This window comes from Parasteatoda tepidariorum, chromosome 6 (genome assembly GCF_982258835.1).
Source record: "Parasteatoda tepidariorum strain Cologne lab strain chromosome 6, Ptep-v5.0, whole genome shotgun sequence".
Classification (NCBI taxonomy): domain Eukaryota; kingdom Metazoa; phylum Arthropoda; class Arachnida; order Araneae; family Theridiidae; genus Parasteatoda; species Parasteatoda tepidariorum.
In genome coordinates, this window is record NC_141760.1 from 94,030,274 (window position 1) to 94,040,752 (window position 10,479).

Below are 10,479 nucleotides of genomic sequence, written 5' to 3' on the forward strand. Positions count from 1 at the left end.
TTTCAGAATTTAAGTTTATAAAAAAAAATTATTACATGTTTTTATTGAGCAATTTATCACTGAGTATAAGATAAAGCTCAAAAAAACTTAAGTTATTGCAAAAATACTGAATACTATTCACTTCCCTTCTCTAATCTGTAATTGTCTACAGACTCAATTTTTAATTTTAAAGTTTTGTCTAATCAGTTTTTTCTCAAATCCTTGAACTTGTGTGAAATATTTTTCAACATCTGATAAGCTTATTAACTTAAAATTTGGTAACTGTTTTAAGTATTGTATGTTGTTTAAATTCATACTGGCTTTTGAAGGTCTAGTACATATTTTAAATTTTCGTTTCTGGTTAAAATAAATTTTTTTATGTTTAAAAAACATTTATTTTTTTTCTTTTAACTTCTTAAAAAATATTTCAATATATAAAATATATCAATTCATTTAACTAATATAGATTTTAAAATTGCATTTGTGACAGCCTGTAAAAGTTGCTTCGATTCACTTAACAAGTTTTTAATGTGAAATACACTGATAAATACACCAGAAGTGTATACATTTAAATAATGTCTGTACTCATGTTAATCAATATTAGGCAAAGCATAGAAATTGTATAAAATGTGGTTATATTTTCATTGAAATATGCTTACATTACATTCATTAAGACACAAAAAAAATTTGTGTTTGAAGAATTATATTTTATTTAAAAAATAAAATGGTATATGCACCATTCACCGAATTAATGAACAAACAATTTAGTTGAATGCTTGTTTATTTATGAAATTTGTTATGATAACTTTTTTTATTTACTAACTTGCAATTTTAATCCATCGTAAAAGCATATGATAAATCTCAAATGGAATAAATATACATTTTCAAAAAATTTCATTTGTCAATAACCGTTTTAAGTTAAAAAAATTTCAATAGTTTGATTATGAAAAATTAAAAAAATTTGAATTCTCAACAGAAAGTGTTTATTCCAATTGAATTACTTATAATTTTTAAATGTCTTCAGAAACCTTGACAACAGCAGAACCATGAAATTAGCGAAAAATATACGTCAAATTGTTAATGATTTATTTTTTATTGAAATGATGCGTTTGCGCACCTTTGACCGAAAATTCTGTAATTCTGGGTTAAATTTCTGTAAAAAAAAAAATTTGAATCATAAGTCAAACTGTAAATAATATTTCTGTAGATAAACAAACTGTTTAAGTCGAATTTTTTCAATATTTTTTGATGAAATCTCAACCACCTAGACCACTTGCATAGTTTCGATATCTGAACTTGAAAGTTTATTTTTTGTAAAAAAAATCATAACCGGAACAACATTTTATTTTTAAACAGTCTAACATACTTTTCAAGATTGTGCTATCAATTTTAGCTCTTTATAATTCTATCTAGATCTTGTATTCTCTCTAAACCAAAATTTTTTAAAAATTCTGCCTGGTAACTGAAAATTCTAGGTAAAAATCTTATGACATAAAAAGTATTTATTTTGAATTCAACATTTCTTTATATTGGAACATAACTCTTTAACATCCATTTATGATCATTCATTATTAACAACATTCTTTTATGAGCATTTAGGTTACAATACATCAATACATACAAATGTATAATGCCATATTTACATAGATAAAAAAAATAAAGCAATTTCTTTTTTCCGAAAGCTGATTCTGTTTTTCATTTTGCATTGATGTGATATTTTTACTTAATGGAAACTACTCATATTTTATTTTTTTAAGCTTGCTACTAGCTAATTGATTTTGAAATTAAGAACAGTATCATTGTTCAACAACTGAAGCATTTTATCACATATCTTTTTAGACTCATACCTGTGCTTGGCCATTTCAAACTCTTGTGAAAAAACTTGCTTTTCCAGAGTATTATGACGTTGTGAAAAAACCCATTGGTAAGTTTTTTATTCATCTGGTTTTATTAATCCCTGAGAAAATAGTAGATTTTATGAAGTTTAAAAATTGCTGCTCATTTTGAAGTGGCCAAGAATTTGACATTTGTGACCTGAAAAAAATTGTTTAATTGTAACGGAAATAAACTATAAATACTTTAAAAATTTATGCATCTGTGTACATTTTTTCACTCATGTAGTTTAAATGTGTATCAAGTATTATAGATTTTGCTAACTGGAAAGGTTATGGATAAGAAATAAAAGTTAGAAGTTATCTTTATTTCCTCACATATTATGAATTTCCTATCGATAATTTAGGCAGCAAGATTTCAGATTATTGGAATTTTACTAAATTTAAATTTTAAAACATATTAATTTAATTAGAATGAAAGAACAAAAAATGGTGAACTTAAATCTATTTGCAACTGGTTTATCTTTTTTCTAGACCTTCAAGCGATTAAAGAAAAACTAGAGAGGCATTTTTATACATCAGGAGCACGTTTCCACGATGATATTACTTTGATGTTTAAGAACTGCCGTGCTTACCATCGAAATGAAACAGCTAGCTATAAGTGTTCCTGCGTCCTGGAAAAGTTTTATTTAGAAAAAATGAGGGAATATTGTTTACTATCCTTGTGAAAAGGAACTGTTCAAGGATTTCATATTGAATGTGTATTTCGTGTTAAAAATGTTTTTTTATGTATATTTTATCCTTATCACCCCTTCATCTTGTAAGGACTATGTCTAATGTTAAACTGGTGTACTTATATATTTCATTATATATTTCTTTCATTGTGCAATTATTGTGAATAAAATTCATTTATTAACTTTTAATATTTTGTGGTGCCTTGTTTTTTTTTACAAATTCTATCCTGTTCTGAAATAAGCACATGTGCATAAAATTGCTGCATTATATCTTAGCTGTTCTCCAAATTGTTCCAAAATGAAAAAAAGTTTAGAAAGTTTTATCATTTTGCTTAAAAACAGGTATTTTTCAAAAAATTGTTCTAGATTTCCATCTAATTTTTTTCTTTCTAAAATGAGTAATTAGTAATTTTACTTAGGATTTAATTATTGTTAAAATACTTATTTCTCAACATCTCTAAGTGTACAAAACTTTAACTCAAAAATTATTCAGAACACTAAATTTGCTCTGGAGTGTGTTAAAATTGTTCCAAAATATGAATAATCTTATAACGTCTGCAAAATTTTGTTTTTATAATTTTACAGTTGTTCAAATAAAATTATTTAATATCAATCTGATTTCTTTATTCTTATTTCAAAATTTAATAATTTTTTGTTTTAGTCTTTTGTTACTAAATTATAATTATTATTTTAACTGTGTTGCTTCTACTCTTTATATCTATAAGCCTGTAGATAATTATTGCTTCTAATATCCAACCCGGTTTGATGGATTACAGGCCAGGTCTAAAATTCTGTTTAATTTAAAAATTCAATCATAAGAATAGGAGAAAAAATGCCTATTGTTTACTGATTGAATCAGGATCAACTTCATACTTAAATTCTCAAGTGTTTAAACTTTTATTTTTAATGCTAGGTGAACTATGTAAAATTATAAATGCAGACATGTCATTTTGTTAAAAACTAAATTATTTTTTTTTCAATCCAAGAGACTATTTCCACTATGCTGAATTGTAAGTGGAAAAAAAAAAGTATGAAAGTGTGATGCAATATTTAATGTTCTTAAAATATGTAATGAACCATTACTATTGCATCTGGTTCGACCAAACTGATTGTACCACAGATGTATTACCTAGAAGTGAGTTTAGGCCCACTTTTTGATGTCTTAGATTGGTAAGATTAGCATTATGTACCCCAATTTTGTTTGAAATTTGATGTAACATATAAATGCTAAAATTTGCCCAGATTTAAAGCCAAAACTTGGGATTACCACTTCTAAATTTTTTACTTAATTTTATTCTTAAAACTGAACCTTATGGATTTTTAAATATTAGTTTAATTTGAAAAGAGAAAGATTTATCATGAGCTTAAGGACTTTTTAAAGTAATGGACTCCTCTTATCTTTAGTATTACACCATCAGATTCTTAACATGCTATCATAGAAAGAAGCATAGCTGCCACCTCTACTGGATTTCCCATTAGACTACTGGATCTTGCCATTTTCTCCAGGTCTACTGGTAGAGTAAAAACTCTTAGTTTTTGTGCATTTTAGAAAATTCCCTAAAATAGAGTAAGTTTTCAAAAAAAATCAAAATTGGAATAGAATTTTTCAAAAGTTTATTGCTTGCTTGAATATTTAAATAAGTATACTAATACACAATGAAACGAGCCTCACTTAGAGTTATCAGTTTAAAGCTTTCTTTCTTTTTCTTTGTTCTAAAAATTTAATTTTTTTTTTCTTTTATTCAGAACCCACTTTTTACCAACTTCACTTTCTTCAATAGTGATTTACTTCTATTTAAAATTCTGACTACTACTATTTAAAATTATTAGTCAACATAATAATAAAAAAAAACATTTCAAAGTCATTTTATGCCAATCATAAATGGAAAATATTGCAGACCATTTGTAGTGTAAAACTTTTGTATTTTGATGACCATAAAAATCCCTAAAATTTCTTATAAGTAAAATATTTGGTATATTATGCAACAGTTATCATTAAATTTATTTTATTTCGTAAAATCCACTGGCTTTTTTAATAACCATGTTGACAGCTATGCAGAAGTAACGGGAAACTTTATTAGAGCAATACATCTTCAAAGCAACCAATTTTGCTTTCTTTCCAACTTAGTGAAATGATTTCTGAAAGGTCATAATAATTGGTTAAATTTGTTTCCGCTATTTTTATGTCGCATGTAAAAGAAATGGGTAGAAATGATCAGCTAAATTGCACTATTCTGTTTCTCAGTTACCTTCATGTTTCGCGCAAAACTGTTACAATGGGCAAGTCTCAAATGATTAACCTACGTATATCTCCTGTTAAACCACGGCGTTGAGGGTAGTATTTTTATTGCATCACTTTGTTGTTGATATTATTAAAATTGTATGATCGAATGTTATCTTGTTAACGCTTACCAGCGGTATTATTCCCACCAAACGATCGGGCATACAGTTTCTACAGAAATGGTTTTTATTTTACAAATAGAAGGAACTATTCACATACTATTAGAATGGGCTGTTTTTTAAGAACATACTTTCCATTGATATACAATACAAACACCATGTGGTTTGTATTGTATGCATTTCAACTTGTCCAGTGTAAGTCTAAAATGAAAAAAGTTAGCTATGTAGCTAAAAGTTCCCCCGTTCCAGTTCATAAATTTCTGACTGAACCAATTCTGCTTCAGAGGAAAATACATAAGTTATTTTCTGTGCCGCAGCTTAAGCCAACAAAACAGTTCTTCGGCCTGCAATACTCTGCAGAGGAGTCAATGGCTAATTTTGTGAGACCTACAAACATGTAACAGAAGACACTTCTTATATAGTTCTAAGAACACACCACTTTTAGATAGGATTTTGACACACGCGATAGACTTATGGCATTCTTAACAATGATTGATTGGATTTTATTGTTTGTTCTCATGTTTATTGCTGTAAATAAGTAAATAATTTTGGGATGAAATTTAAATTTCTAAATGTGGCCTTTAACACAAAGACGAGCTGCGCCTTAAGGAATCAGGAGGGAAGCAAATTTACATTAGCATGGGCACATAATCACTGCATATCTTAATGCAAATATTTGGGAATTCGCCTTTTGTATTTCTTGCGTCGCGTTCAGTCCTTCAATTTGCAGCTCACTAATAAATTGCGACAAAGACTTGGCTTCTTCAAAAATAAAATTCATAGCTTCTTAAATGGTTTCTTCATTTCATAGCTTCTTAAATGGTTTCTTCATTTCATAGCTTCTTAAATTCATAGCTTCTGACCTAAAGATTTGTGATTCAATTCAGCAAGTGTCGCATAAATATATGTCTTACATTTTTTTTAATATAAATGTTTTATGTTTAAAAAACTCATGCTTTTATTTATATCTTTTAATTTTGTTTAAACTTTCTGATTATTATATGCATTTATGTGAGTGTGTAAATTTTAAAAATATATCTCTTCGTAAATTCTTTAATTATAAATACTAATTTAATTTATATATATTGTAAAAAAAATTCAATATTGATAAAAGTAAAATCTAAGATTTTTGGTTAGGAGTCTTGGACTGAAGCTTCTGATATAAAACGAATTTTAAAAAAATCGAATATTTAAAATTCGATTTCTCAGTATCTTTTTGTCCGATCTCTCATAAATTTTCTATTTTGCCATTTTTACATTCTTTAAAATGGTGTAAGAAATTGTGGATCTTATATAAGCCTAAAGTTTTTTTTAACTATCATTAAATTAAACATCATAATAATAATTATTGTTCATTTTTTGGTGTTGTTGCATGGAATAAAAAATTTTATAATTGTGAAAAATTTCTTATAAGTCCTCGCGACATAGCGAAATCCGCAAAAAGTAAAATTGATGAGATGTGCATTAATGAAATGAGTGGACAACTATTTAGACCATATTTTTCAGGCAGTGAGTGTGACGTAAATATTTTTCTTATTAGGGCCTAATCTTTGCTCCGTTCAAGTTGTGTATTAATTAACATGTTTAAGATCACTCCATCGAACCTTTAACGCGTCATTAAATCTATTCATATTGTAATCGTATAATATGATTACTTCTTATCACGACTTCTATGTTATAATGATTACCTGTAGTAAAATATTTCGATTACTTGTAATTATTATTACATGTAATCGTACATATATGTATGATTACGTGTGTGTATGAATAACGTATGTATGTAGTTGTTGTAGTTCATTTACATCGCACTAGAGCTGCACAATGGGCTATTGGCGACGGTCTGGGAAACATCCCTGAGGATGATCCGAAGGCATGCCATCACAATTTTGATCCTCTGCAGAGGTGATGGCACCCCCGATTCGGTAGCCCAACGACCTGCACGCGAAGTCGAGCACTTTATGGTAGCACAGTTAAACGAGGACCAATACCGCACACCCTCGGTCCCTACGCAGACTGATCCAAGTGGTCAGCCACCCGCATGTATGTATGTATGTATGAATAGCGTGTGTGTTACCTGTAATCGTAATTACCAGCAATCGCGATCACAAGAAATTTTGAATAAACCTTACTAAATGCAGTTTACGCATTTACGAAAGTCGTCAAGGAAGAATAAGAACCAGATTAGTAAAAAAAAATTATTCCAAGTTTCACAGCTTTGATCGAAAGTACGTGAACCGAATTCAATGAGAATCGTCACCGTCAAAAATGCAAACGTTTTTCATTTCAGTAATTCTCACTAGATGGCAACCTCAGGTTTCTGTGAAGGATAGTCAAAACAAGAAGTTTAGGTTAAAACGTAAAAAGTATTTTTATCAATTTCTTACCACAAGAAGTTTCAAATCAATCAAACTTAAAATAAACAGCAAATCACAGATATTTATTGAGAAGGTTTGAATTTAATTTCAATTTTTTTTAAGAATTTTTCCGTTAGCCTTAAATATATGACTGTATAATACGTTTGGTTGACCTTTATTTTCTTTTTTAATATTTTATTTAAGATTGCATTGTTGGGATGGAGCAAAAAGAGGAATCTGCTCCAGCAAATACTGATTGTACTAATTGTCGTATAATTGGCGGAACTTCTCTAATACTGAGCAGTTTATATGTACTTTCTCGAGGAATTAGGTCAAAAAGTATTCATACTAAAATAAGTTCGGGACTCTTTGGATTAAGTAAGTTTGAATCTATATTTTTTGATTATAAACTTATTTATTTCTGTTTTAACTTAAATTGAAATTTTTGCTTAGTTTATTAATTTTTGTTTTGTTCTATTAGATTTTTTGCAAAAATTAAAAAAAAAGTTAAAGAAATAAATAGTTAGTAGAACTGCAGTGATGTTATTTGTTGAACGATTAAGGAAAAAATATGTATTTTTATTTCTGTGAAGATGTATTTTTTTTAAAAAAAAAGATGTGCAGGTATGAAAATGTTTTTGGATTGTTAATAACCGGTTTCATTATAATTGTTTATTTACGTAGAAGTAAATATATATATTTCATTATGCTGGGGGATGTCAATTTTTACGTATTTTTCTACCGATGTAAATGCAATTTAAAATTACATTCACATGATTTCAAACCACACATCACGATTCCTATTTAATTATTTTATTCGACCTTTATTACAATTTAAGATCGCACATCGTGTTTTGCATTTCACGATTTTATATAAAATATTGCGTTTCGTATTCACGCGATTTAAATAGGCACTATTATGATTCATGTTCAAATGACTTAAAAATTATACATCAGAATTCGTATTTACGCGATTTAATATAAAGCATCGATATTTATATTCACGCAATTTTAAAATCAAATATCAAGATTCATATTCATGCGATTTTAAAAATCAGACACCGAGATTTGTATTCGCATGATTCGAAAATCACACATTGAGATTCATATTCACGCAATTTAAATAAATACATAAAAGCTCACATCAATATTTTTATCAAAATGTTGATAACATTCTGTGAATAAATGCTTCCTACATACACATTTTTCTTGCTCAGATTTCAGGTATTTTTTTCAATTATTAAAAGTGTTTTTGCTCATAACATTTTTAGATTTCTATTTTCAGCTTTTTTTTTTTTACCAAACTCATTCAATTTAGAGTTCTATAAAAATTAAACATTTTTAAAGAAATCTGTGATTTTTAAATGAATTTTGCCAAAATGAGATGGCGACCAAAGGGTTGAAACTAGTTGCAGGAATTAATGAATGCGTGCAGAAAGTTTTTTAATTGAGATATTGTGTTTGCAGAAAGTTTTTCATTTTATATAAGTCTGCTTGCTGGTTGCTGCCAAGACTTGCCACAGATTGTGATACCAATTTTTTTTATGGTTATAGTGCTTAAATTATCTAAGTTTATAAATTAAAAAATAAAATTGTTTTTTTTTATTTATTCATTTATTTTTTAAATTTTTTTTTTTTTTATGTAAGTTACTGGACAAGTCGTGAAAGAACCAATTTTTTCCCCTATGTTGTAACAAGCTGACTTTTTAAAAAAAAACAATTTTCAATAGAATTTTATATAATTTCCAGGTGATTTTTTTAAAATATTCTTTTGCTTCTTAATTTGCTTTTGAGTGTCTTTTAGCTTATAATAATTTTATGAAAGTTACATGAAAAGTCATGAAAGAACTAATTTTTTCCTTTATCTTCAATGTTGTAACAAGCTAGCATTAAAAAAAAAGCCATTTTTTATAGAAATTTATATAAAAAAGTTTGTGATTTTTTATATATATATATATATTTTTTACATCTTTATTTTACTTATTCTTATAGTTTATATATGTTGTATTCTTATAGTCTATATATAGTTTATATTCTTATAGTCTATATATAGTTTATATTCTTATAGTCTATATTCTTATAGTCTATATATAGTTTATATTAATATTTTTAAAAATCACTTTCCATATAGTAATGTCTTAGTTTATTTTCTAATAAAATGGAACTTTAGTTGTTATAAACATTAAATTTGAATTTCACATTTCTATTCAAAAATATTTCTCTTCCAGGTTTAGGATATACTGGAATAGCAAGATTTTTTAATCTATATCCGTTTAGTGGTGGTCAAAATTCTGAAATTGCATCATAATTTATGTGTGGAGAAATTCAAATTTTTATTTAACTCTGTACATTTGTTTTAAAATTGTATTAGAATAATGAACAATAAATTATGAATTGTATATTGTGATATCAATCAAATGGTATAATGATTTTGACTTGATATAAGGACATGCTTGAATAAAAATAGATTTTTATTAAATTTTTTGTTTAGTATTCTTTATTAAATTAATTAAAAATATTTTCTTATTGATACCTGTGTGTGTGTGTGTAAGTTACTATTCCCAGGTTTGCACTTCTGAAAGATTTAATCATTATCTCATATAATTGTTATTTCATATTATCATTGATTCTTACATTTATATGCTATTATAAGTTTTAAGGTTTATCTAAATTTATGTATGATAAATTTCTGCTTATTGTACTCCTAATCTGTTTATTAAACCATGATAAAAATTCAATTCATTAATAAAATGAAGGCTTTCAAATTAATGAAAATGTGTAAGCGAATGTTTTGGTTACTTACGTGAAATCTTTTATACTGTTATTCTGCTTACTGTGAAAGTTACTTTGCCCATGGGTCAGTTTCAGACATAAATAAATAATTTTTGATGCGACAAGAGAAGAAAACTATTTTTATGAGTAAAAGCTGTCAGAAACCTTCTTTTTTTCAATATGTTATGGTACAGTGCTCCAAAAAAAGAACTGTCCAGAATAACTTTTGATTTAATAATAGGATTTTCATATTCTAAGACTCAATCTTAATGGCTTGAGGAACTGACCTGAAATATGCTAATTAATAAGTGCTGACAATATTTTAAGTTACAAAATCAGACTAAAAAACATACTTTCTTTGAATGAACACACTTTTTTCCCCTGACAGATTTGAATTTCTGACCCCCA

General features: G+C 27.1%; 1 protein-coding gene and 1 long non-coding RNA gene across 3 annotated transcripts in view; both read left to right on the plus strand.

Annotated features, from left to right (window-relative positions):
- The window catches only part of Gcn5 (Gcn5 acetyltransferase), a 37,978-nt gene extending 35,244 nt beyond the window's left edge, over window positions 1-2,734 (plus strand). For both annotated transcript variants that reach the window (XM_016075510.3, XM_016075511.5), the window contains exons 18-19: window positions 1,819-1,903; window positions 2,346-2,734. In XM_016075510.3, coding sequence (XP_015930996.2) covers window positions 1,819-1,903; window positions 2,346-2,539 — 279 coding nt within the window. In that variant the 3' untranslated portion in view covers window positions 2,540-2,734. The remainder of the gene's footprint in view (window positions 1-1,818; window positions 1,904-2,345) is intronic.
- Window positions 2,735-7,235: 4,501 nt separating this feature from the next.
- Window positions 7,236-9,778, plus strand: LOC139425125 (uncharacterized). Its single transcript, XR_015434927.1, has 3 exons — window positions 7,236-7,389; window positions 7,504-7,677; window positions 9,528-9,778. It is a non-coding gene; the product is annotated as an uncharacterized LOC139425125 (long non-coding RNA).
- The last annotated feature ends 701 nt before the right edge of the window (window positions 9,779-10,479 follow it).